We start from the raw sequence: 23,955 nt of genomic DNA, 5'->3' as shown, positions 1-23,955 counted from the left end.
GTGTCACATCTGGCACAGTGTGTGGCAGGCACATAGTAGGTATTCAAGAAATTATTTTTAAATGGATAGATCCAAGGAGTTATCTGATACATTCATTTCATCTATTGTGTGTCACAGTGAAAAAAAAAAGCTGGAAACTATGGTTTTAAATGAATGAGGTTAACTAAATTTTCAAACGATACAAGGACAGGTAAGCTCAATGTTCAGTTTGGACATAATGCTTCACATTTAACAACTGCTTGTTAAACTGGTGAAGTGTAATTAATCAGAGATAGAAATGGAGTTGGCTAAATTCAAGCTAAGAAATCTGAGGAGGAAAAAAGAAATTGAATAATGTAAATACAGGGTATGACTGGCTGTGTGCAAACACAGAATAAGAGATCTGTGGGTCCCAGCGGAGACAAGACACTAATGACAAAAGGAAGATGCAGAGGGTTAGCTCTGATTATAGCCTTAAGAATGGGTCCTCATTTTAAGTTTTAGTGACATAATTAAGTTGTTAACTAGCTTCTGTTTACTTGTTACTAATGCTTCCTTCTTCCCAGGCAGTAGGAGTGCTTTTCAAACTAAAATAACTCAATATCCTCCCCCCATCCAGGTGGAGTGTGAAAATCGGGTCCTACAAACTTTTAAGCTGAAATATGCGGGTAATTTTACATCACTCTGAAAGAGGAACTGTTCATCCGTCCAACGAGTATTGATGGTTTACTCTACGCAAGGCACTGTCTTGGGTGCAGGAGGTATATGGCTGGCAGGGCAGATTGGATCCCTACTTTCATGGAGCTTGCAGCCTAGTAGGGGCCAGAGCATAGGGGAACCGGGGCGTTTGGACAATGAATCAGTCCTTCAGACTATATGGTCACTCTTTTTGCTTGCAATATTGTTAACGCCACAGAACACACTTCCCTGAAGCAGGCATAAATGATGTTTTTGTTATCCCCCCTGCTCCCTGCCTTGGTAAGGCAGGTAGTTGGCATTGCTTAGAATCCACTACATTTGATACTGCTCCGACCCAGACGAGCTTACTCTGTCTAGATTGGGGCTCCACGTGTCAGGCAAAGTTACAAACTATTCAAAAACAAGACATACGAGGAATGGTTAAAACACTAAGATTATTAAGCTGATAGAGGGATGCTGTTGGTGATTTAAATAATGACCTTCAGAACTTCGTCTGGTAAATGACTGATGTTAGGTGACTTTTCTCTGCATTTGAGTCCAGAAGTTTTTGAAATAGTCAGATCCCGAAAACAAAAAGGTAAAATAATTAGCATTATTACTAATGCTATGTTGATGCTGCAGTAAAACAAACACACAAACAGAACAACGTGTAGTAACAGGGCTGGGAACACAAATAAGCCGAGAAGCCTAGATTCAAACTTCATTTTCAGTTTCTAAAGTGTTTCCAAGTTTGGATGTCAGGAAAAAGAAAAAACGGTCCCCAGAGGCCACATGCAGAAGAAGGGCTGTAGACACAGACTGACTAACATTCTGTTTCCTGCTTTTTATTTGATTTGATTCTTTGAAAAAAATAGATATAAGGATTGCTGTTGTGCAGCCCAGCTCGAGGCTGGCATAGGCGAGCTTTGAAAAGATTCTGTACTTTCTGTCTCTTTGTGATGATGTTTGCCGCTGTACAGAGCAAGAGAAACAGAACCTAGAGGCTGGTTTCCCAAGCTCCACAGCAACTACCCCCACCCCCACCCCACCCGCCAGTGAAAGCACTGTCCCTTGAAAGTCAGTTGTAACAATCAGTTGTTTATTTTCTATTATGTGCCAGACGCTGGACAAGGTGCTTTCTCAGAAGTTCCAGCCAGGTGAGGGACTGGGATAAGGGATATAGCCCAAACTGCGGATTCAACAGGGGCTCTCATGCTCACCCCCAGGACCTGATCTGAGCACTTTCACAGACCTTCTGAGTGTTTTCTTTATAGAAAATAGACTTTTGCTTCTCTCTTCTTTCCCATTCTTGTCAGTTCAGGGTTCGTTCATGCATCCTAATAACCATATATTTCATTTTCCACCCACTCGGCCTCCTTGCTCCTTCCCACTTGGTCTGGGGAGAACTCATAAACGTCGTTGGTCACGAAGCCACTCTCCATGCTCACCAGCGTCACGAACCCGCTTTCGGATGGGTTCATGGCCACGTTGTCATAGTCACAGGACACAGTGTCGGGAGGGGCCTCTCGCGAGCGCGCTCGGAATGAGATGTTCTTCAGGTCCGGCCGGGTCTCGGCTAGATCAGCTTCGCTCTGCTTTCGTATGACATTGTAAACCTCCAGGTCCGGGCTGTTACCCGGCTGAGGAGCGGGCCAGGTGGGGCGCTGCTCCTTCTTGCTGGGGCCTGGCTGCCCCCGTTTCCTAGGAGTAAAGAGAACCAGGGCTCAGTGGACAAGGGGACTGAGAACATCCCGGTGCCCCTGTGCAGGCAGGAGGGGGTCATTCTGGGCAGTCACTACACTGCACTTCTCACCTGCCTCAACCTACAGGTCAAGGTTTCGGGTGGGGTGGGAATAAAAGAGGAAAGTGTTGTTATGTATCTATCGCTCACTGCTGCCAGAGCACAGAGCGGAGGTGATGACTCTGGGATCCCCAGAGCCTCCAGAGGGTCCATGGATAGAACTGCATGGGGGAAAATACCACATTTAAAAAAATCCATCTCTAAGTGAAATTGAGCTTGTCCTTCAGTTTTGAATGTGGGCAGTTAACCTGAGTCGTAATAGCTTTGTTTTTGTTTTTATTTCTGTTTTTTTCTTTTTGGCTGCACCACTCGGCTTGTGGGATCTTAGTTCCCCTCGGCAGTGAAAGCACGGAGTCCTAACCGCTGGACCGCCAGGGAATTCCCACTAGTAATATCTTGACTTGTTCACCAACAGAAATCATAGATATTTTCATATCACATCACATATTTTATGCTCATCTCTACTTCAGTATTATGATACTTATACTCACCACTAAATAAAGAAGCATTAATAAAGGAGCACGTGTATTACTGTTTCACATTAGTTGTTGGAGATATTTTGCTAAACTATATAACAGCATTATTCCTTCCCTTGTAATCCAGTGTAATTTATTTTATGCATTTAAAAATATTGTTCTGGGAAGTGATCCATAGGCTTCACCAGACTGCTACAGGGGTCTGTGGCACAAAAATGGTTAAAACCCCGAGATAGACTCCAGCTTCAAAGCCACAATCCCACATTGTGGTGAGGTGCTAAATAGACAGGTAAGGGAGGGAAATCAAGACCCAACCACAGAGTAAGCAGTCAGAAAATATATTTGCAAGTTTTTGAACTGAACTCTATTTTTAGGTTAAAAGGAATTAACTAATGAAAATGATCATAGGAAGAGATAACATTTTTGAGTGCTTACTATATACTCATTCTACATATATTAACTGCTTTAATTCTTCTAATAATCCTATAAGGAAGTTATTATTAAATGAAGCAGGATCTTCATTGGAATCTTACTAGTTTATCTTAAATTGGTCATCAAAGGGAGTCAAGTCTTAAGCTGCACCTTTGCTTTCCTTCTTCTCTGTAGACCATGATGATGGGGAATAAAAAGGTAGCTGAGAAGACCTCTGGTTACCTCAACAATGGTGGCACATGATCCACTAACAGAGGTGCTTTAGGCTACTTAGTGCAGCTATTTTGTAGCAATCTACACTTGTGAATTCAATTAAAAGTCAATTAAAAGGATTTGGCTATTTCATTTTGAATTAAGTGGTTTAGTTTCAGTGGTTTGCCAGGCTTTGGAACAGTCGTTTTCAAAGGGCTCACTATTCATTCCTTCCCTCACCCAACAAGCATTCCTGGAGTGAGCGCATACATGCATGAGAGCACTTTGCTGAGTGATGTGTGGACGCACAGATGAATAACACAGTCTCACCCCTCAAGTCGTTTAAAATCTTCCACACACACAAAAATTAAAGAATGTAAGATCACTCTCTTAATCACAGCTAAGCACAATGCTTAGTACTTCTGAGTGCCCTGAGCCCATCAGAAAATTTACTCTCAAATCTGTAGAAGTGATTGTCTTGGAGCTGCCGTGGCTTTTAATGAAGTCCAAATCTTGAAGAGTTCAGAAAACACAAAGGTTTACGTGATGAAGGTTTTACTTGCCTCCTTCTACAGATCCAAACCCAACATACACCTGTGGTGACCACGAAGAAGAGAAGAGGGACGCTGGGGATTAGGATGTAGGCAAGATTCAAGGCAGATTCTGAAAAGAAAAGCACACTTTATCAGCACTGGTGGTGTTTCTGTGTGCTTCAAAACAGGCTTAAAAAAGCATAATCAACACAGAGCATTCCAAGGAGCGCATTCTGGAAGGAAACAGATATAGTTACCCAGAGAGCAAAGTCTTCCAGTTTCAATAAATGAGGCTTTTCTACCTGTCCTATTATCTGAAGTAACAGAGAGAAAAGAAGTTTACATTTTTGGGTTTCTTGCAAATATAAGATGGGCAGTTTTATTAATTAAAATTTTTTTTCAGACGAAAGAGGTTATCTCTTTTCTCGTTCTTCCTCTTTGTTAACAAAGATGAGGCTGCTTGGGGGTGCTGGTGTCTTTGACTCTAAGGACAGAAACAGTAGTTTCCAAGGTGGGATCGGGGAGAGGGAGGAAAAAAGAAACAAGCCAGAAGTCTCGGTGTTATTGCCAGGAATGAGAAGGTCACGTGTAACACATGAATCAGACTGTAGAGCCTTACTGACGTTTCTGACTGCTAACTGGATCCAGCTGGGCCCATGAGCAGCGACTGTGGAGGGCACTTAGAGATCTACCATCCTTACCTTTCCTAAGACTTAAGTCTTAGAACCAGAGAATTTTCCCTCAAGGGGCTTTGGGAGGAATCAATGATTGGGGACTGATCCCTTTCCTACTCCTACTGGTTAAGATTCTCAACCATCCAGAGGCTGTGGCTTTGTTTTTCTGTGAGGCTACAAACCTGACAACCACCAAAAAAACCCTCAAAACAAAACCTACTTTAAATACCACCGTAGTAACAATGAGCAATAAAAATGCCACCCACTGCTGCACAGCACTTTGGATTTTTTAAAAAGCATTTTCACACATTACATCTGTTGTATAATAAAGAATTTGACTAGGCTTTGTCCCTGGTACCTGGGCGGGAGGCTCTAAATCTTTGGAATTTCTCAGAAATAGGAGTAACTTCCTTATTCATGAGCCCTTCAGACCAGATCAGAGTTTATACTGACAGAGATGTCTCTGGATGGGGGCTGGTGGGGCCTAGGGGGTGAGTTCAATTACACGGCCAATGATCAAATCAACTGTGCTACGTAATGAGACCTTAAGAAAATCTCTGCACACCAAAGCGCGGTGGAGCCTTCCGGCTGCTGAACACGTTGATTTGCCAGGAAGGTGATTACCCATCCTGGTTCCACAGGGAGAGGACACAGAGAGTCCCCATTTGAGACCCTCCCAGACCTTACTGTATGTGTTTCACCTGGCTGCTTCTGATTTGTAACCTTTATAATAAAACATAGTCATAGGTATGGTGTTTTCCTGAGTTCTGTAAGTTGTTCTAGTGAATTATTGAACGTGATGGGGCACTCCCTGGAATTGTAGCCAGTTGATTAGAAGTGTGGGTGGACTGGGGACCCCTGAGCTTGTGGCTGATATCTGAAATGAGGGCAGTCTTGCTGGGGACTGAGCCCTTAACCTGTAGGGTCTGTGCTAACATGGGGTGGCTAGTGTCACAACTATTGCAGTACTGCACTATCCTGTTTCATTTTATGGACACAGAAATGCTCTCAGGCAGGTGAGAAAAATGTTATTACTTCTATTGTGCAAATAACTAAACTGAAAAATTAAGTGTTTTTTAAAAATTTGCCCAGTGACAAAACTCAGATCTTTCTTTTTTTGTCTTCATTGAAATATAGTTGACATATAATATTATGTTAGTTTCAGATGTATTCTATACTGATTTGACATTTGCATACATCATGAAATGATCACCATGATAAGTCTAGTAACCAGCCCTGATCTCCCTCTTGAAACTCGAGGTGAGAGTTGAGGTTGAAAGTCCATTAGCACTCCAATTTATCACTCCATTTTCTTTTATCTTTTATGTCCATTTCCTCTATTTGTCTCCTAAAGAAATATTAATCACGGCCTGGGTCTTTCTGCTCTTATTTCTCTACATCCATTCTCTAGTTCCCCTCCCCCCAAACAACTTCTGGGAGGTTCTCAAGCCTCGTCTGTCTTCACGCAGGTTTTTTTTTACCTCCTGTCTTGTCTAATCGCCCCAATTGTCTTAGGATAGCTCCATTTGTGCATTTCACTGACAAAATCTAACATATAATGCAGTTTTTACAAAGTCATAAGTGCTCTGTCTGGTTCCATTTTTAAGTTGCTGTGGGAAAGAACAAAGTAGGGTATATAATCATGGGGAATTCGTGATCAGGAGAGTCCTATTATCTATTTTTCTCTGGGAGAGTTCTGTACATACCTTTGCTTTCTTTCAGTGTTTCTGTGGCATCTTCTTTCTCTGTGTCTTCTGGAAGTATGGGCATTTCTGTCTCTGTTCCTTCACCTGGAGAGAGACACATGGACTTGAGAACCTGGAGAAAGGCATCAAAATCCAGATATTCTCTGAGGTCCTACCAGCTTCAGGGTGGGATGCCAAAAAGCACCAGCATTGTGACCAGTGCCATTTATAAACCCAGGGAAGTAAAAGAATTGAATTTGCTGACCTAGAGGTTTACTTGTCTTTACCTTTCTGGTGAGACTTGCTGCCAAGAATCATGTATGGATACAACCAGCAGGCAGCTGACATCAAGGCCCATAAAGTACTGAAGTGCCAAGGGGAGGGGCCAACAACTCACTTCTAGGACCATAAATTATCAGTTTGACTTGCTTCTTGAATCACTAGATTGGACTATTCCTTTCATATTGTCAGTAATGACAAGTAACATCCCAAACTGAATTTGCAACTATTACTTTTCAGATATTTGAGAGAAAGACAACGCTAGTGAGATTAATGAACTACTGGTCATGTCCGGTGTGGCATATACCTGTCCAAAGGGTCAGGGTTAACACCAGTGGTCTTTCTGCTGAATAATCTGGTTTAAAGAACATGTGGTTCTAAACCTACGAAAAGCTTCTAAACCTGTGAAACAGCCCAAATTAACTCAAATCTCAATTGACAGTCTTACCTCCAGGCCTTGTAGAAGGAGCTGTTGGTTTCTCTATAGCAGGAAGAAACAAGGATGAGAGTAATAAGTAAATTTCCATGCCATCTGAATGAAGTTGGCCAGAGCATAGCATCCATTTATTTGTTCATTCAGTTGTCCAATAAATTTCATTTAGTATTATCAGACACTAGAAACCAGGTTAGTAAGTCCAAAGAATCTCTTCTGCATAAAGACTAGCCTTTCCCCAGTTTTACTTGGGCACTTTTTTCTTTTTTAAAAAGTAAACTTTTTAGTTTTAAAACTAAGAGTTTTAAATATGAGAATTTCCAAATATACGCAAAAGTGGAAAGATCAGTATAATGAACCCCTATGTACCATCAAGCAGCTTTAACTCTTAGGAACATATGGCTAATCTGGTTTCAACAATAATCCCCACTCCTCCCCGGCTACACCCAGGCCTGCGCTGTTGTAAAGCAATCCAAGACATTTGATCAATTCCTATTGGGGATATTTTAGAGCAACAAATACTGATCTCCAAGCAGTGGAGGTGGCCCGGGACTAAGGAGACCATGGCCAGCCCCAAGGCAGAGCCTGGTGATCTAGAACACGAGTCATTTAAAATATTTCTAAGAGCCTCAGGATAGTCGGGCTGCACAGACGACCTACATCAATGTTTTTACTTTTGGCTGAAAGTGTGTCAGCCTTTTGTACTGGCGGTGACTCTACACTGATCAGATGCTCTGGGTTCATAGCGTCGGGGTCCATAAGGTCAAAATTTTAGAATTCACAGTCCTAAGGCCAGGATATCAAAGCTATTCTGAAGTTTTATTCAGAAAGGAAACTTTCAATCGTGTGTGTGTGTAGAGATGATGCAAATCCATTCATTTATTAAAAATGTCTGCTATATGATAGAAACAGCATCATGCTCTAAATGTTTTATTAAAAACAAACACAATTTATCCTGATAATAGCCTTATGAGGTGAGTGCGGTTCTGAATTTGCACGCAAGGAGACTCAGGTACACGGAGATTAAACACCTTGCTCAAATCTCACAGCTAATAAGTAACTGAACTGGGATTTTAATTTCAAAAATTCAAATGAAAAATTAAAATCACAAGGAGACAAACTCTGTGCTAGGTATTAGAGACACAATAGCAAGTGAAAAGTAGTCCCAGCCCTCTAAGGAACTTATATTATACAGGATGGCAATAAAACATGGAAGTACAGGAGAATGTTAACACATTAATTTTGTGATATATTGCAATACATCATATATTCAAAGACATTACACGATGTAGTCATTTTCTTGTCCCTCCATAGTTCAATCCACTGGGCAAAACTGCAGTGAACATGGCAAACTAACGCAGCACTTCCATCAATTGCTGCAATGGTCTGTGACACATGGCCTCAGGTGATTTGTCTCTGATTTCCACTGAATGTGTTTATGCCTTTAGCACACCCCAGGAGGAATCAAGTGATCAGGTCTGGCTAGCATGTCACCTACTCTATGTGGTCATGTTGTCAAATCTAGTTTTAGATGCTATCTTTCAACCTGTCCCTTGCCCTCTGGTATAATGGGATGTAGTGCCATCCTGTTGCAACCATACTGGGTGACCTTCCCCTAGCCCATCAAGTGCAGGGATTAACTGGTCAAACATGTATATTTCCAGACCTCATGCCAACCATATAGTGAAGGGGACAAACTTGTAAACAGGCAGTTAAAGTACTGTGTGTGTGAGGTGCTATGATCCTCATGGGAGGAACACTTAACCTAGTTTTGAGGGGCCCTGGATGCTTCCCAGAGGCAGTGATTTTTTAAAACTTCTTATTTGGAAATAATTTCAGATTTATGGAAATTTGCAAGACTAGTACAAAGAATTCCCATGTATCCTTCACCAAAATGTTACCATTTTATCACGTTTCATTTATATAATTATTCTCTCTGTCTCTCTTTATATATATCCTATATATTTATATCTACAAGTCTATATCTAAATCTGTACACACACACGCACATACACATGTATATATTCACATACAGACGCATCCATAACTTTTTTCCTGAGAATAAGTTGCAGCCATAGTTACCCTTTACTCCCTAAATACTTCAGTGTGTATTTAAGATGGGAGGGGGAGCAATACTCTAACATAACCATAGTACAATTATCAAAACCAAGAAATCAACATTGATATATATGTTAACCAATCGACAGATCTTATTCAAATTCTGCAGATTGTCCTAATAACGCCCCTTATAGAAAATCACTATTGTCATCATCATTATCATCAAGGATCACCTACTGCACTTGGTTGTGATGAGAGAAGGTGATGTTTAACCTGAACCTGAAGGCTGAGAATGAGCTGACCGGGAAAGAGGGAAGGGTGTTCCAACCACACTGGAAACAGCAGTTAAGAGCTCTTGGGGAACTTCACAGGGGGCAGAGGGGAATGGGATCGGGGAGGAATAAGAGTGGTAAGAACTGGGGCTGGAGACAGGCAAGGGTCTGATCAAGCCAATTTTTTATGGCGTGCTGAGGTGTGTGAACTTATCCTGAGGAGGGGGGCCACGCAAAGGCAATGTGTTAGTCTTTCTCCGTGTGCCCACTTCTCTCTGCTGGATCTATTCTTGGTCCTTCTCTGTGTCCTGGGAGGCTGAACTCTATGGACTGTGTCTTGTGGCTCCCTTGTCCTTTGGCTCTTTTTTTTTTTGGCTGCGTTGGGTCTTCGCTGCTGCACGCGGGCTTTCTCTAGTTGCAGAGAGTGGGAGAGCGGGGGCTAATCTTCATTTTGACGCGTGGGCTTCTCACTGCGGTGGCTTCTCTTGTTGTGGAGTATGGGCTCTAGGTATGCAGGCTTCAGTAGTTGCAGCACGCAGGCTCAGTAGTTGCGGCGTGCGGGCTTAGTTGCTCCACAGCATGCGGGATCTTCCCGGACCAGGAAAGACCTTCCCGGACCTTCTCAAACCCATGTCCCCTGCATTGGCAGGTGGATTCTTAACCACTGCGCCACCAGGGAAGTCCTGTCCTTTGGTTCTTGATTGGACTTAACCAGTAGGAGGCAGAAGCAGGAGATTAGAGGGTAGGAGAAGAGAGGGGTCCTGGTAGTTATCCCCCAGGCCCCCTTCGCACGTCACTGTGGTTTGACAGTAGCTGCATTCTCTGGTTACAGCTCCTGTTGGGTGGCTCCTCTTCCATGACTCCAAGCTTTCTCTGGAGTCCCTCCCCTTTGCTCCTTGAAACCTGGGGGTAGTAACAACTTCCCATTGTAGCTAATTCCTGGGCACTTCACCATCTCATGCTCTGTGCCCACACCTTGGCAAATATCATTTTATTATACTCTTCTCATTAAACCCTTTGAGTGTGCCACCTTTTTCCTGCCAGGACTCAGTCTAAATCAGGCAGTAGCAAAATTAATAAAGATTATGATTAAAAACAAAACCTAACTAGGTTCAAAGTCCAAAAATAAAAGGCTATGAAAACAAATGTCAAAATCTCACATTTCAGAAAATATTTAAGAAGTACAACATTTTAAATCATGGAGATAATAGGATATGAGGAACAAAAGTGATGGGCAGCCAGTTTGTAACAAGCGCCTTGCTTTAATTGCTCTAAAAATGTGCCCTGCTAAGCCAGCCTCAGTCCTTGCAACCTCCCTGCCTGAGACAACTCTGTATGGTGGGGAAGGCCAGGTCTTTGGAGAGAATTCATCCGAAGGGGTTGAAGAGGGAGGAAAAACAGCTTTAGCAGCAAAAGCACAGTCAAATTCAGACAATTTAAAAATGACAGGATTGTTTAGTCCCTCAATAGATGTAACTAACAAGTCATTCTACTTCTGTCAGGAAAGGATGCAGAAATGGGGTCAAGCAGTTGGCTTCAGGGAGGTGAGAAACTTCCATAACAGATCAAAAATCACTTCATGTTTAGATCAAAGTCCAACATAATGGAGGAGTTTGGGAAACCTCAGCACAGTGAGACTACAGGCTTGTAGCCAATTCAAAACCCTTCACAGATTTAGAAGCAAACGTCAATTAAATTTGCAAGGCATGTATTTAGAGGGTGCCCTAAGGAGCAGGATGATGCCCTGCTCATCAAAGTGACTTCTATCTGCCCAGTGTCAGTAAAATTGGTGTATTTTATCATCTACCTCCTCTGGTCATTATTCTGTTTCCTTAAAGCCCCAGAAAATAATGTCACGTGGCTGGTAGAAGACTTGCAGGAACAATGGCCAGCTTCCTTTCATATTTCTTCTTTACAGTAAGTCCACTACATACGAACGAATTCCGTTCGGAGAGCACATTTGTAAGTCCAACGACGTTAGCCTAGGTACCAAACTAACACAATCGGCTATATAGTACTGTACTGTAATAGGCTTATAATACTTTTCGGACAAATAATACATAAAAAACAAACAGAAAACATAAAGAAAACATTTTAAATCTTACAGTACAGTACAGTACCAGCTGCATCGCCACTGCTTTTACACTTGCTTCAGGACATCCTGGGCTTGAAATAAAGATACTGCACTACTGCACTCTATACAGTACTGTACAGTAAAGTACACAAAAGCACAACCACTTGTAGAGGATGTGCGCATGTGACAATGTACGCCAGACACGTGAACTAACTTACGGGACTGGACATGCAAACGTTGGTTCGCATCTTTGAAAGTTCACAACTTGAAGGTTCGTATGTAGGGACTTACTGTATTCCAAGCTCTTACAGCATACAATCTCATATCTGGAAGGAATAAGAATTATAATTGTCCACGTGGAGGGCTTTTTGTTTCTTGAAGTTCTCATAATTCTTGCCTTATCATACATAAATTAGACCCTTTCATTTCTTCATCCTTTCTCTTAGCATCTAATGCCCCTCTCCTGTGCTAGAATTATTCCTCAGTGAGGAAGTGTCACTACATCTCCCTTCACAAGAACTCCCAATGTTTAACACTGCTGGCATTTGCAACAAGCTTTCGCAGAGACCACGTGACAAATTCTTGGAACGAGCAGCTGCTTATGAAATGAGAGAGGAGGTTGAGAATTCAGCCATATAACTTGGGAGAGGATTCATTACCAGCGGAATATTTGCAGATGAAATTGTTCTTCATGGTGCATCGGTCGTCGTTCCACTGGAACATGTAGGGGCCCCCGATTCCGGCGGGTGCTGATGGCTGATGGTACATGACCACGCAGACCTCGCTGCCGCACGAAGGCTCATCCACATACCAGTTCCTGTAGGAAAGGGGTCAACAGTGGAGGCAACTGGAGAAGGATACCACAAGACTTCAAAGCCTTTGTTTTCCTATCAAGTTCCACTGAGCCAGGAACTTAAGAGACAGGGAGGAACTGAAGTGCTTCCAGTAAGTAGAACCACGCTGTCTAATACGGACATCACAATCAATCATCTGACATTTGCCTTTGCAGGGAGGGATATATTACCATATAATGTCTGCAAAGGAATGATGAGAAAAAGCAGCCAGCAGGGCAAGTCTGGATGATCTTATTTCTTTTTTGCTTTCGGCTAAGTGGGTTTTGTTTCTCTTTTTTTTAGAAATCAGATGCATTGAGAGAGGCATGGCTTATCTCATCCAGAGCGTGCCCTGCTTCCATCTCCCCATGCTTTTCAACAGCCATAGCTGCCTTCCTAGCTCTGAGGAGCGGATAGAAGATTCAAGCATCCGAGCAAGACTTTCCAGTATGTAGAGGCTTCAAAGCAAGAGATGGGGTGGGGGCAAAAGCGGGAGGCCCAAGTAGTCTTCTTCAGGTTTTAAGTTGTTTCTACTTCATCAGGCCGATGAGCCCTTCTGTCAGCCTCTGCCACCTGATTTCTTGTCTCTGTCTCCCTAGCTCCTGGACGGGGTGCACTAGCAGCCCCAATGGTACTTGAAATTAAATGATGCTGCCACCCAGTTGGATATGTGGGCGCCAGATTAAAGCCTTAGATTCCATAGATAGTTTAAATGATGCGAGCACCCACCCCATGTGCTGACTCAGGGCTGGGCTTTGTAGTTCGCCTGTTACTCACCTAAGCAGTTTCCTTCCGGGGCCCAGATCTCCCCTGATGCTCAGGCTATTGAGGTGAGCCCTGCTGCTCTGCCTAGCTCTTGTCAGAGCCCCTCCTTAGGAGACAGCTAAGAGACAGCTCTCTGTGTAGCACCCTCACATGGCTCTGCTTGAGTCTTGTGCTGCCGTTCACCGAGAGGAAAATCCTCTGCTGAATCCACTGGGTTGAATTCGCCTGGATGATAGCTGAGCTTGCAAGTCTGCTTGGACACTGTCTGGAGAGCTGGAGATCCTGACTGGGGCTGGGCTCTGCACCTCATTCGTCACCTCCAGGCAATTTTCCAACCCTGTTGGTAGACCTCCTGCTTGTCTGTTCTCCTCCCCACTGGCCCTATGGCTTTATGTTATTTTATTTCACAGGTGATGGAATGGTTGGAATATTATGCCTGGCATCTAGTTACTGGACTTGAGCCAGGTTTCAGGCTTGGAACTCACTGCTAGAAGGAGGAAGGACCCTGCAACACCACAGTAGGTGCACATGGTAATTTCCTCTATTCTCCCAAAGGCACCTATGGCCATTTACTCAAGTAACCATACGCTGGGGAAAGAGGAATACCCAAATATTACAAAGACTGCTGGACACAGAGTGCAAGTCAACACTGATACCCAAAGACTTGAAGTGTCATTAAAACTACCCTTTTGAGTGGGAGCATATTGAGGCTAAGTATTAAATGGAGTTCTGGCCCAGGACTGAAATGGGAGATAGATGGGTCCCTGGGCCGGACAGCTGGTGTTTGTCAAGTGGAATAAAATTGAAGCTTTGTTCTCACCGAGACACTCCAAGGACAAGGCTAGTGGCAGAAGCTGAGCTCTCCAGGAATAAAGAGATAAGGTGACCACTCCTGAGGTCAAGGAAAACTTCTTTGTCTGCACATGCACAGAAAGGCTCCTTGAGGGTCTAAAAGGGAGGGGGCGCCACCCCATAATAAGTGTGGACATATCCCCACAGGCCTCTGTGGTGGAATCCATCTTAGCAAAAAGTCGCACATGCATATTAGGGAGGGTCCTAGGACTGGTCAGCTGTGAAAGAAGAGAATTGGCCAAAGGTAAACAAAGACCCAGAAGGACTATCCTATATAAGGGATTTAAATCACCTCTTTACCGCGCTCCTCATTAGAGAGGATGCCCGAACCCTTTCTCTCTGGGTGTGTATTTCTGCCTTGCTTCTGTCTTAAATAAACGAACTGCTTCTCCATGTGCTCTCCCACATGTTATGCTGTGTCTCTAATAATAAACTTTGTACCTGCTTTTATAGTTTTTGCCTCCTTGAGAAACGCATTTTCCAGTGGGGGGGGTAACAGCTAGGGGAACTTTGCTTCTAGCCTCTAGCCCCTGGTGGACTAGTGGCTAGGATTCCTGGTTTTCATCCAGGCTGCCCAGGTTCAATTCCTGGGCAGGGAACTAAGATCTCTCTTCAGGACCACTCACTGTTGTCTCTCTGAGATCAGGACCAGCTCACAGTGGACCCATCCAGTGGTCATTCCCCAGTCCTAAAATATATGAATTGAAAACTTATGGGGTAAGAGCTATAGTAGTGGAGAAGGTCAAGTGGAAGCCTCTGAAAGTGCATTCTTCCCTATTCTCTCCAAGATAGTAAATAGAAAACAATACCTTATCCAGGCGAAGATGACAGAAAGTAGTGCCACTCCTAGAGACCTAGAGAATGCAAGGATGGTATTCCCTGTCATATCTCTATATAATTCACTAGTCTGGCTCCTGCAAAAACCAGGCAGATCCTGAAGGATGACATTGGAGTAGCACAAATTCAACCAGCTAGAAGTCTCAATTGTACCTACTATGCCATTTGTGGTATCTTTGCTAGAGCTGCTTAACACGTCCTTGGGTACCTAATACGCAGATTTGGTGAGTACATTCTTTTTCACCTGTATCAGAAAGAGAATCAGAAAACAGTCTGCATTTATTTGGAATGGACATCAGTGTACCTTTATGGTCTTTCCTCAGGACTATACTAATTTTCCTACCCTCTGTCATAATATGATGTGAAAAGAGACTGCCTGGATATCTTGCAAAAAATCACACTGGTCCACCGTGTTGCTGACATCACGCTCACTGAACCAGATGAGCAAGGACTGGAGGCCTTAGTAAGACTCAAGTGCTCCAAGGGTTGGAGGTAAACGTTTGAAGATTCAGGGGCCTGCTACTTCATGAAACTGGGTAGTGTCTAGTGATCTAGAGAATGCCAGAACACCCCTTTCAAATTAAAGGTCAAATTACTTCATCTCACAATAATTTGAAGCGTCTTGCAGTAATTTTAAGAAGGAAGCATAGCCTGGGGTAGGTCTCTCTGGGTTTTAGAGGTGGCTTATTTCACACCTGGGAATACTGCTCTGGCCTATATACCAGTTGACATGAAAGACAGGTGTCTCTGAGTGGGGTCCAGAGCAGAAAAGGACTCTGAAGCAGTTCTAGGCTGTGATGGAAGCAGACTTCCCACTTGGGCCATATGATCCATCAGACCCTATTATTAGAGGTATCAGTGGTGAGAAAAATAATGCCATATAGAATCTGTACAAGCTCCAATGAGAGAATCACAATGCAAACCCTTAAGATTCTACAGCAAGGCCATATCATCTATAGATGAGAAAAAAATCACCTTTTGCAAAGCAACTCCTGGCTTGATACTAGGCAAGGAGCACCAAGAGAACATGCAATCCAACTTGCTCAATGTAAGAGAGACACTGTCAGACATACCTAGTCAAAAGATTAGGCAGGCCTGGAATCAACTCATTACAAGATGGAAGAGGTATATTTAGGACCAGATGGCACTGTATGAACAGGTAGAGCAGACTGCCATGACATCTACCACTGTTGTACCAGAGCCTGTCCCTCAGCTTACAGCTATAGCTGCATAAAGGAATCCCTTACGACTAGCTGATAAAGGCAGCCTAAGCTTGGTTCATGGATAGGTCAGCCAAGCATGGGGGTACAACTCCAAATGGGCAGCAGCTGTACTACAGTCCCACTCAGAGATGGTTCTGAAAGATCAAGTGTTAAGGAAACATCCTCCCAATGGCCAGAGCTTAGCTGATATACCTAGTTAACCACTTAGTATAGAAAGAGAAGTTATTAGAGATTAGACTATATAAAAACTCAGGGGTAAAGGCAAAGAGCTTAGCCAGTTGATTAGAAGTCTAAAAGGATAAAGAGTGGAAGACTGGGGACAAGGAGCTCTTGGATAGAGTGATGTGAATAGACGTATGGGAGTAGGGGTAAAGTATGAAAATCTATCATATGTTAAAGCCCACCAAAAAGCCTCTAGCATGGAAGAGGCGCTAAACAACCAGGGAGACAAAATGACTTAGCCAGTTGATGTCAGCCAGCCTGTTATCAGCTGCCCCAGCTCTGGTATAATAGATACATGCTAGGGTAGCCATGGTGGCAGGGATGGAGGCCATGCATGGGCTCAACAGTAGCCGTTCCCACTCACCAAGGCTGATCTAGCTACTGCCCAACAACCAGTCTGCTGGGAACAGAGACAAGCCTAGAATCTGGTAGCAAGTTGACTACATTGGACTCCTTCCATCCTGAAAGGGGCAATGATTCATGTTGATAGGAATAGACATACAATCTGGGTATCGGTTTGCTTTTCTAGCCTCAAGGCCTTAGCGCCACTATCCAAATGCTTACACAGTCTTTGACCTACCAGCACAGAATTCCAAATAAGATCTCATCAGACCAAAAAACCTAGTTTATAGCAAAGGAGATGTGGGCGTAGGCAGGGGATTTACTAGTCACATCACATATTCACCCATCCTGAAGCTGCCAGTTTGACAGAGTGAGGGATGAACTTGTTGAAAACACAGCTGAAGCACTAGCTTAGAGGCAATACTTTGTGAGGATGAGCCAACATCCTCCAAGACACAGTGCACATTTTGAATCACTGACCTTTGTATCATCCTGTGTCATCCAAGAGTATTCTGGGGTCTGGGAGCCAAGGGATGTAGAAGAAAAGTTTGAAGCTAACAGAGGTTGGTTCATGAGGTTAAGGAAAAAAGGCCTCTCTATAACAGAAAAATGCAAGGTGAAGCAGTAAATGCTGATGTAGAAGCTGAAGCAAGTTATCCAGAAGACCTAGCTAAGATAATTCATGAAGGTGGCTAAACTAAACAGCAGATTTTCAGTGTAGACAAAACAGCCTTATAATGGAAGATACCACCTAGGACTTTCGTAGCTAGAGAGGAGAAGTCAATGCTTGGCTTCAAAGCTTCAAAGAGTGGAATGACTCTTGTGTTAGAAACTAATGCAGCTGGTGACTTTAAGTTGAAGCCAGTTCTCATTGATCATTCCAAAAATCCTACGACCCTTAAGAATTATGCTAAATCTACTCTGCCTTTGCTCTATAAATGGAACAACAAAGCCTGGATGGCTGCACAACTGTTTACAATATGATTTACTGAACATTTTAAGCCCACTGTTGAGACTTACTGTCAGAAGAAAAGATTCCTTTCCAAATATTACTGCTCCTTGACAATGCACCTGGTCACCCAAGAGCTCTGATGGAGATGTACAAGGAGATTAGTATCGTTTTCATGCCTGGTACCACAACATCCATTCTGCAGCCCATGGATAAAGAAGTAATTTTGACTTTCAGGTCTTATTCTTTAAGAAATACATTTCGTAAAGCTATAGCTTATGAAAGGAGGAGTAGCCCTGCTTACCTTCACTGGTAGTACTTACTTGGGGAATTTGTGTTTCTTGTCTCTGCAATGCTGAGCTCTGTGGGTTTAGAGGTCCTGGTATATTCTGGGGGAATCCTTCCACCAGAAGATACAGCAAGAGTGTTATTGAACTATGAACAATGGCTGCCACTTGGACATCTGGGGATTCTTGTGTCCAGGAACCAGCAGGCAAGAAGAGGAGTCATTCTCTTTGCAGGACCCTAATCATGAGGTGAAGGTATCTCGGCTGTTACAAGCAGGGAGAGATATGTTTGACAGCCAGGTTATCTACTTGGGTACCTGTTGGTACTCATGTGCCCAATTTTGATGGTAAGCAGAAAAGTGAAATCACTCCAGCATAAGCAATGCAAGTTGACTAGGCCTCACACTCTTCAGGGATGAGGGTCTGGGTCCTGCCACAAGGTAAGAGAGCGATTGAGGCTCCCCGAACAGAGGGTGAAGGGAATCTAGACTGCACAGAGGAGGAGGGGGGTCAATAAATATCAGGTGTGGCGCTGGGACCAGCTGCAGTGGTGGGGAGTGTAGTTCCTCCTAAGCTTCCTTTCTAAAGTTTCTCCCAGGAGAGAGGCCCAAGAGAATCTTGGAGGAACGACTCCTGGAACTTAGATGAAGGTGTGGATCTGAACAGCATAATGGGTGAACTTCATGCTGTCTTGAATGGAATAGGTAATAAAGATATATTCTAATCTTCATTCTTTTGATTGAAAATGAGTTTAAATGTTTTCCCCATATGACTGTTTACCAGTTAGATTTTCTATTTTGTGAACTGTTTGCTCAGGTCTTTTGCCCCTTTATCTTTTGGGGTTTTACTGACTTATATAAACTTTTGGTGCTTTTTGACTTATATTAACTCTTTATTGTAAAAAGATCATAACTGTTAAATTTCTTACAACATTTTCCCAGTCTTATGCCTGCCTTTTAATTTTGATATTTTTTGACGTTCTTCCACGTCACTGCTTTTCTTAGGGAGGGACGATGGCAATGCCATGGTGCTGGGGGGCAGGTGAGTCCAGTGCTGTGGGTTTAGAAGGGCTCTACAAACTGCAGGCTTCCTTAAGTCCCCTCTTGGTCAATCCAGAGAATTAGATCTTGGCTCTAATTTCTTGCCTGTCATAATTTCCTGCAGTCTGGAGCCCTTCAGCCCCACAGGCCTTCAATCTCTCACTGGGTCAGCAATCCCACTCCTGGGCATACATCCAGAGAAAACCATAATTCGAAAAGACACATGCACCCCAATGTTCACTGCAGTGCTGTTTACAATAGCCAAGACATGGCAGCAACCTAAAGGTCCATCAACAGAGGAAGGGATAAAAGATGTGGTACATATATACAATGGAATATTAGCCATAAAAAAGAACAAAATAATGCCATTTGAAGCAACGTGGATGGACCTAGAGATTGTCATACTGAGTGAAGTAAGTCAGACAGAGAAAGACAAATATATGATATCACTTATATGTGGAATCTAAAAAAAGGGTACAAATGAACTTATTTACAAAACAGAAATAGAGTCACAGATGTAGAAAACAAACGTATGGTTACCAGGGTGTAAGGGGGTGGGGGGAGGGATAAACTGGGAGATTGGGATTGACATATCCACACTAGTATATATAAAATAAATAACTGATAAAGACCTACTGTATAGCACAGGGAACTCTACTCAATACTCTGTAATGGCCTATATGGGAAAAGAATCTAAAAAAGAGTGGATATATGTGTACGTATAACTGATTCACTTTGCTGTACACCTGAAACTAACACAACATAGTAAATCAACTATACTCCAATAAAAATTTAAAAAAAAATCTCTCACTGGGGTTCTAGTCCAAAAGGCCGGGCAGCCAGAACGACTGACTTCAAGCATTGTGTGCCACTGAAGCTGTGCTTCTGGGCCACCCTCCTGGACAGAGCTCTCTGGGCCTAGGTTAAGGCTGATTTACCGCCTTCGCCCCACTGCTTTGGTCAGTGGCCCTGGCAGTACTGCTATCCCCTCAGGGCTCTGCCTGGCTGGGACTTCTCTTTCACACTGACTGGCACCGTGGATCCAGCCTGCCTCTTTTTGCAGCTACATCAAGTGAGTTAGCTGCTGTGAGTTCCACACACTTACCTAAATGTTGCTGTGCTGCCATCGATCCAGGCATAAAGGTCCTGGCAGGCTGTGCCATTGCTTTGTTTCTCTTCACGCCTCCTAAGCCCAATCCAGAAATCACCATCAGAAGCCAGGAGGTTTTCAATGAACTTTTCTATCAGTCTCTGTTCATCTTCAGACTCGATGCTGACTAGCTGGCCCTCATCTCTCCTGCAGGCTGCTCTGGCTTCCTCAAAGTTCAGTCTTCGAGAAGCATCATGGAAGTAGATGACTTCATAACAAGGCTTCTGTGTTCCTCCCCGGCAGACTGGCTGACCTAGAGAAAAAAAGAAGCCTACCTATTTTAGTGCCCCCAACATATACCAGAGCAGGGATGCTTGGAGGCATCTGAATGAAGCTGCAGGAATTCTGATTACTCATCAGTGGTTTGTTTTAGTGTCATTAAGCTCTCAGAGCAAATTAATACCCCTTCCAGTGTGGAGACACAGTGATTTAGACTCCATGTTTTCTTTGCTCCATTACAGATTATTGAAAAGCAGACATTTAAAATGAATCTTTAAAAGAGAGGTAGATGAAGATTTATGGTTTCACTTAAAGGCAAAAAATAACACTTCCATGCCATTAGGGAGTCGCAGGAGACTAAGTGTGGCTTAAAGTGAGTTATCTCTGTTTGGGGGTTCCTTCAGGTAAGAGAGGCATTCTGAAGTCAGGCGTGGGCTCCTCTACCCTGGAACCCTCTGCGTATGTATCAATAGCAGGACTGAATATTCACCCAATCTATGGTATAAGCAGAAGATAAAAGCATCAGATTCATGGGGTTTTCTGCTACTGGTCTTGCCTAAAGTCAACTGCTAAGGTTCAGTGAACTCTTACTATGTGTCATGTACTATGCTAAGGGCTTTTGCATTTACATACATACCTTATCTCATTGAACACTTATAGTAATCCACTGTTGTAGATATTGTTTATGCCCCATTTTACAGATGAGAAAACTGAGGCTCAGAGAAATTAGTCTGGCTAAGGTCACATAAGCTATCCGTAGCATGACTTGAGTCAGAACCCAGATCTAATTACAAAGTCACAGCCATAACCACTGAACTCTGCTCCCCACGCCACCACAGGCTCAGGTTGCACTGGGAGCCCATGTAATATGTCTCATCTGACTGACACCTGAAGGGCTGAAGACCATCAAGGACAAATGGATGGGATTCTACTGAGGACGGATAAAAAATCGTTCACCAGTACACACCACCCTGGCTTGTGTCTGGGTGTCTAAAGACGTGCTGCACCCAAAATATTAGCCTCATGGCTCCTTCGTTAAGTCAGTATGTATTGCATGTACGCTCATGCCTGGCACTGTGCTAGGTGCCAGGAATACAGAAACACTTGCCGCTTCCTAACCCACAGGAACACACAGCATGTTTCTGGATCCAGATGTACAGTGAAAATCAGATTTCAACAAGGGGAATCCCTTGCAATGCAGAGCCAGTTTGTGGGCTGTGGGCGTGAATTACTGCCACAGAGCGAGGAATAAAGGATTTTGGTTTGGGAACCTCTTCCCAGCTCTCATAGAATGTTCTCATTTTCCTAATTTGTTTTGCAACTGTGCACAGAGCCAGATAGCATTAGTTATTCCCCAAACTGTCCAGAATACAGAGCAAAAGGCCACAGGCAGTTAACTGCATTTTCAGTGCTTAAATGGGAACAGAGCACATACAGATAATCTGGAAAGCTCCTGTGAATTCTTATTTTCAGTTTCTTCTTTCATCGCCTTTGTAAAGAAATTTTCAATAAACAAGTTGTAAAAGTTTTGCTTCTTCTCTCTTTCTCTGTCACTCTTCTCCTTTTGCTGAATAGAGAAACTCTAACAGGACTGCTCCATCAGCAAATTAGGAGGCCTCAAAAGTGGGACATTCTCACTAAGGAGGTGTTCCAGAGAGACTAGGGACCACTGGCCAGAGAAGCTGTGGCTGGGATGCTCCCTGGGGAGAAGGCTGGGTCAGCTCAGCTTTATGAGTCCTTAAAGGTGGCTCCAAATGAGGCAGCAGAGGAAAAACAAATGAGCCTCAGGCACCCCCAAGGTGGAGTTGAATTTACTGGCAGTCCCCACTTTTCCATCGTTGGATTATCAAGGGAAAACATAACACCTTAAACGAGTTTCCTGTATGGCCCAGCCTGGCCACACATCCCAAGTCAGGCAGTGAGTGCCAGAGGGAGCCAGAGCTGGAAGAAGGCCCAGGGTGCATCTGGTCCCCCTGCCTTCAGGAAGTGTTTCTCTCCTCTCATTTGCAGGAAGGGGAAGGGCGGTCACCGAGGACAGAGCCCGTGCAGCCGTCACCCAAACAGCTGAATTCGGTTACCCTCCCATTTTGCCACCCTGCACCCCACCCCATCCTGAAACCAACTTTAGATTCCTTCAATCAGCTTCGGAAGCACCGATAACGGAGCGGAGGTTTTCATTCTCCTCCATCCCTCTTGGCCAATCTGTTGCCTGCGAAGGGAACCTGAGAAAGGGGAACGGACATCCCCTCCGCCGCCCCCCACCCCGCCCCGCCCCGCCTCGACATGCAGAACAAATGGAAGAGGCAAGGAGCCAGAGCACTGTACCTCCTCTGAGGTCCAAGTCCGAGGCTGCAGTGACACGACAGGAGGAAGGAAGCAGAGAGAGTCATTCCCCTGAGTCAGGCGGGGCTTGCCCCGCGCTAACTAGGCTTCTTTCCCGATCTCTAAGCGCTCTTATTCCAGGCGCTGGATCCTTTCCCCCCAGAAGAGACCAGGAGTAACGGGCTGGGGTTCCCACGGCACAGCCGATCCAGAATCTCTACTGTACGCACCGTCTCCCGGGACAGGAGGCCTCCCTGGTGGGCAGGACAAGCCCTGCGTGGGGGTCCCGGGGACTACTGCGCCGCTCTCAGTGGAGCGGACCGAGGGGCCGCCTACTGGGGCAGTTTGCTCACTGCCCCATCTAGCCTACGTCTCTCGGTATTATGGCAGCCCTGGGCGGGGAACGGAGTTCGCGCAGTCCAGGACACGCAGGGAACCGGCGCTAGGCTCAGCAGCCGGGCGCTTGCCCCTCTAGAAGTAGGGGGCGCCGCAGGGCTAAGTCCACTGGTGGGGCGGGGGCGCCACCCCTCCACCCACTCCGCGGAGGGCCAGAGAAGAGGCACCGTGGCCCTGAGGACGGTCAGCCTTAGGTGGGGTGCAGTGGGTGCCTCAGCCCAGCGCCCGGGAACCAGCCCCCGCCCCAGCGCGCGCGCACTCACCGCTTAGCAGGCGACCCGTCGCGCCCCGGAGCCCCGCCAGCAGCACTGCCAGCAGCACGGCCTGCAGCGCCGCTCCCGGCTGCATGGCCCGGCTCGGGTGCGCCTTCGGACGCCGGGGCGCTAAGGCGGTGGAGCGGGAAGACCGGCAGCGGCGTGCTCCGCAACTTCAACGGCGGGCGGCAGCAGCATCTCCAGAGGACCGACGGACCCGGCGCCCGGAGGAGGCGGGGAGTGCGCGGAGCCAGTCCGTCGCCCCTCCGCCCTCTGGGACGTCACTGCGGAGAGGGCAGCCCCGCCGGCTGGCCCGCCCCCTCCAGGGCCTCCTCCAGCGCGCTCGGCGCTAGACACCCCGCCCGCCCGAGGGGAGCGAGCAGAGGAGGGGAGCCAGCTCCCCACCCCAATTCGAGCTTCCCATGGAAATGCTGCGTTTGCCCAGGGCGCGGGGACGAGGAAATCCAAGACTGGCTTCTCCGAAATCCGATGAAGACCGCACTGTGGCTAAAAACACGACCGCATCTTGCCCCCACTCCTCAGGGGCACAGCCAGTTTCCCAGCGTCCTAGGCTCCGCAGTTGGGAGAGGCAAACTCTCAGACCTGCCAGGGCTCGGTAGGCCGCTGTCCAGGCACTCAGGGCTACACCTGAGAAAGGAATGGCGGATGAAGAGAACAGATGCTCAGGTAGGCAGGGT

At 45.1% G+C, this 23,955-nt stretch overlaps 1 protein-coding gene across 4 annotated transcripts; it reads right to left on the bottom strand.

The window, feature by feature from the left end:
* Positions 1–1,486: 1,486 nt before the first annotated feature.
* LAYN (layilin) lies at positions 1,487–23,496 on the bottom strand. Of its 4 annotated transcripts, XM_022561568.2 has the most exons (7): positions 23,267–23,494; positions 20,022–20,319; positions 12,226–12,383; positions 7,178–7,210; positions 6,472–6,555; positions 4,122–4,221; positions 1,487–2,358 (listed from the first exon to the last, which is right to left on the bottom strand). In XM_022561568.2, exons 1-7 carry the CDS (start codon positions 23,349–23,351, stop codon positions 1,995–1,997), a joined length of 1,122 nt encoding a protein of 373 aa, XP_022417276.1. In that variant the 5' UTR covers positions 23,352–23,494; the 3' UTR covers positions 1,487–1,994. The 4 variants fall into 4 exon arrangements, with proteins under 4 accessions (XP_022417276.1, XP_022417277.1, XP_022417281.1 ...); XM_022561569.2 differs by lacking the exon at positions 7,178–7,210 and having other exon boundaries at positions 23,267–23,496; XM_022561573.2 differs by lacking the exons at positions 12,226–12,383; positions 23,267–23,494 and having other exon boundaries at positions 20,022–20,233.
* Positions 23,497–23,955: the final 459 nt, after the last annotated feature.

Source organism: Delphinapterus leucas, chromosome 7 (assembly GCF_059928025.1).
Source record: "Delphinapterus leucas isolate spDelLeu-1000000601 "Yukka" chromosome 7, BTC_Dleu_Yukka2, whole genome shotgun sequence".
In the NCBI taxonomy this organism is placed as follows: Eukaryota; Metazoa; Chordata; class Mammalia; order Artiodactyla; family Monodontidae; genus Delphinapterus; species Delphinapterus leucas.
The sequence above is the reverse complement of the archived record's forward strand: the minus strand, read 5'-3'. Positions and strand labels throughout refer to the sequence as shown.

Coding starts and splice junctions, on each gene's coding strand:
- LAYN (XM_022561568.2), bottom strand. CDS start 23,351: ATGCAGCCGGGAGCGGCGCTGCAGGCCGTGCTGCTGGCAGTGCTGCTG. Junction 7,211..12,225: donor CATCTGCAAATATTCCGCTG/GTAATGAATCCT, acceptor TTCCTGCTATAG/AGAAACCAACAGCTCCTTCT. Junction 6,556..7,177: donor TCCTTCTACAAGGCCTGGAG/GTAAGACTGTCA, acceptor GTCTCTCTCCAG/GTGAAGGAACAGAGACAGAA.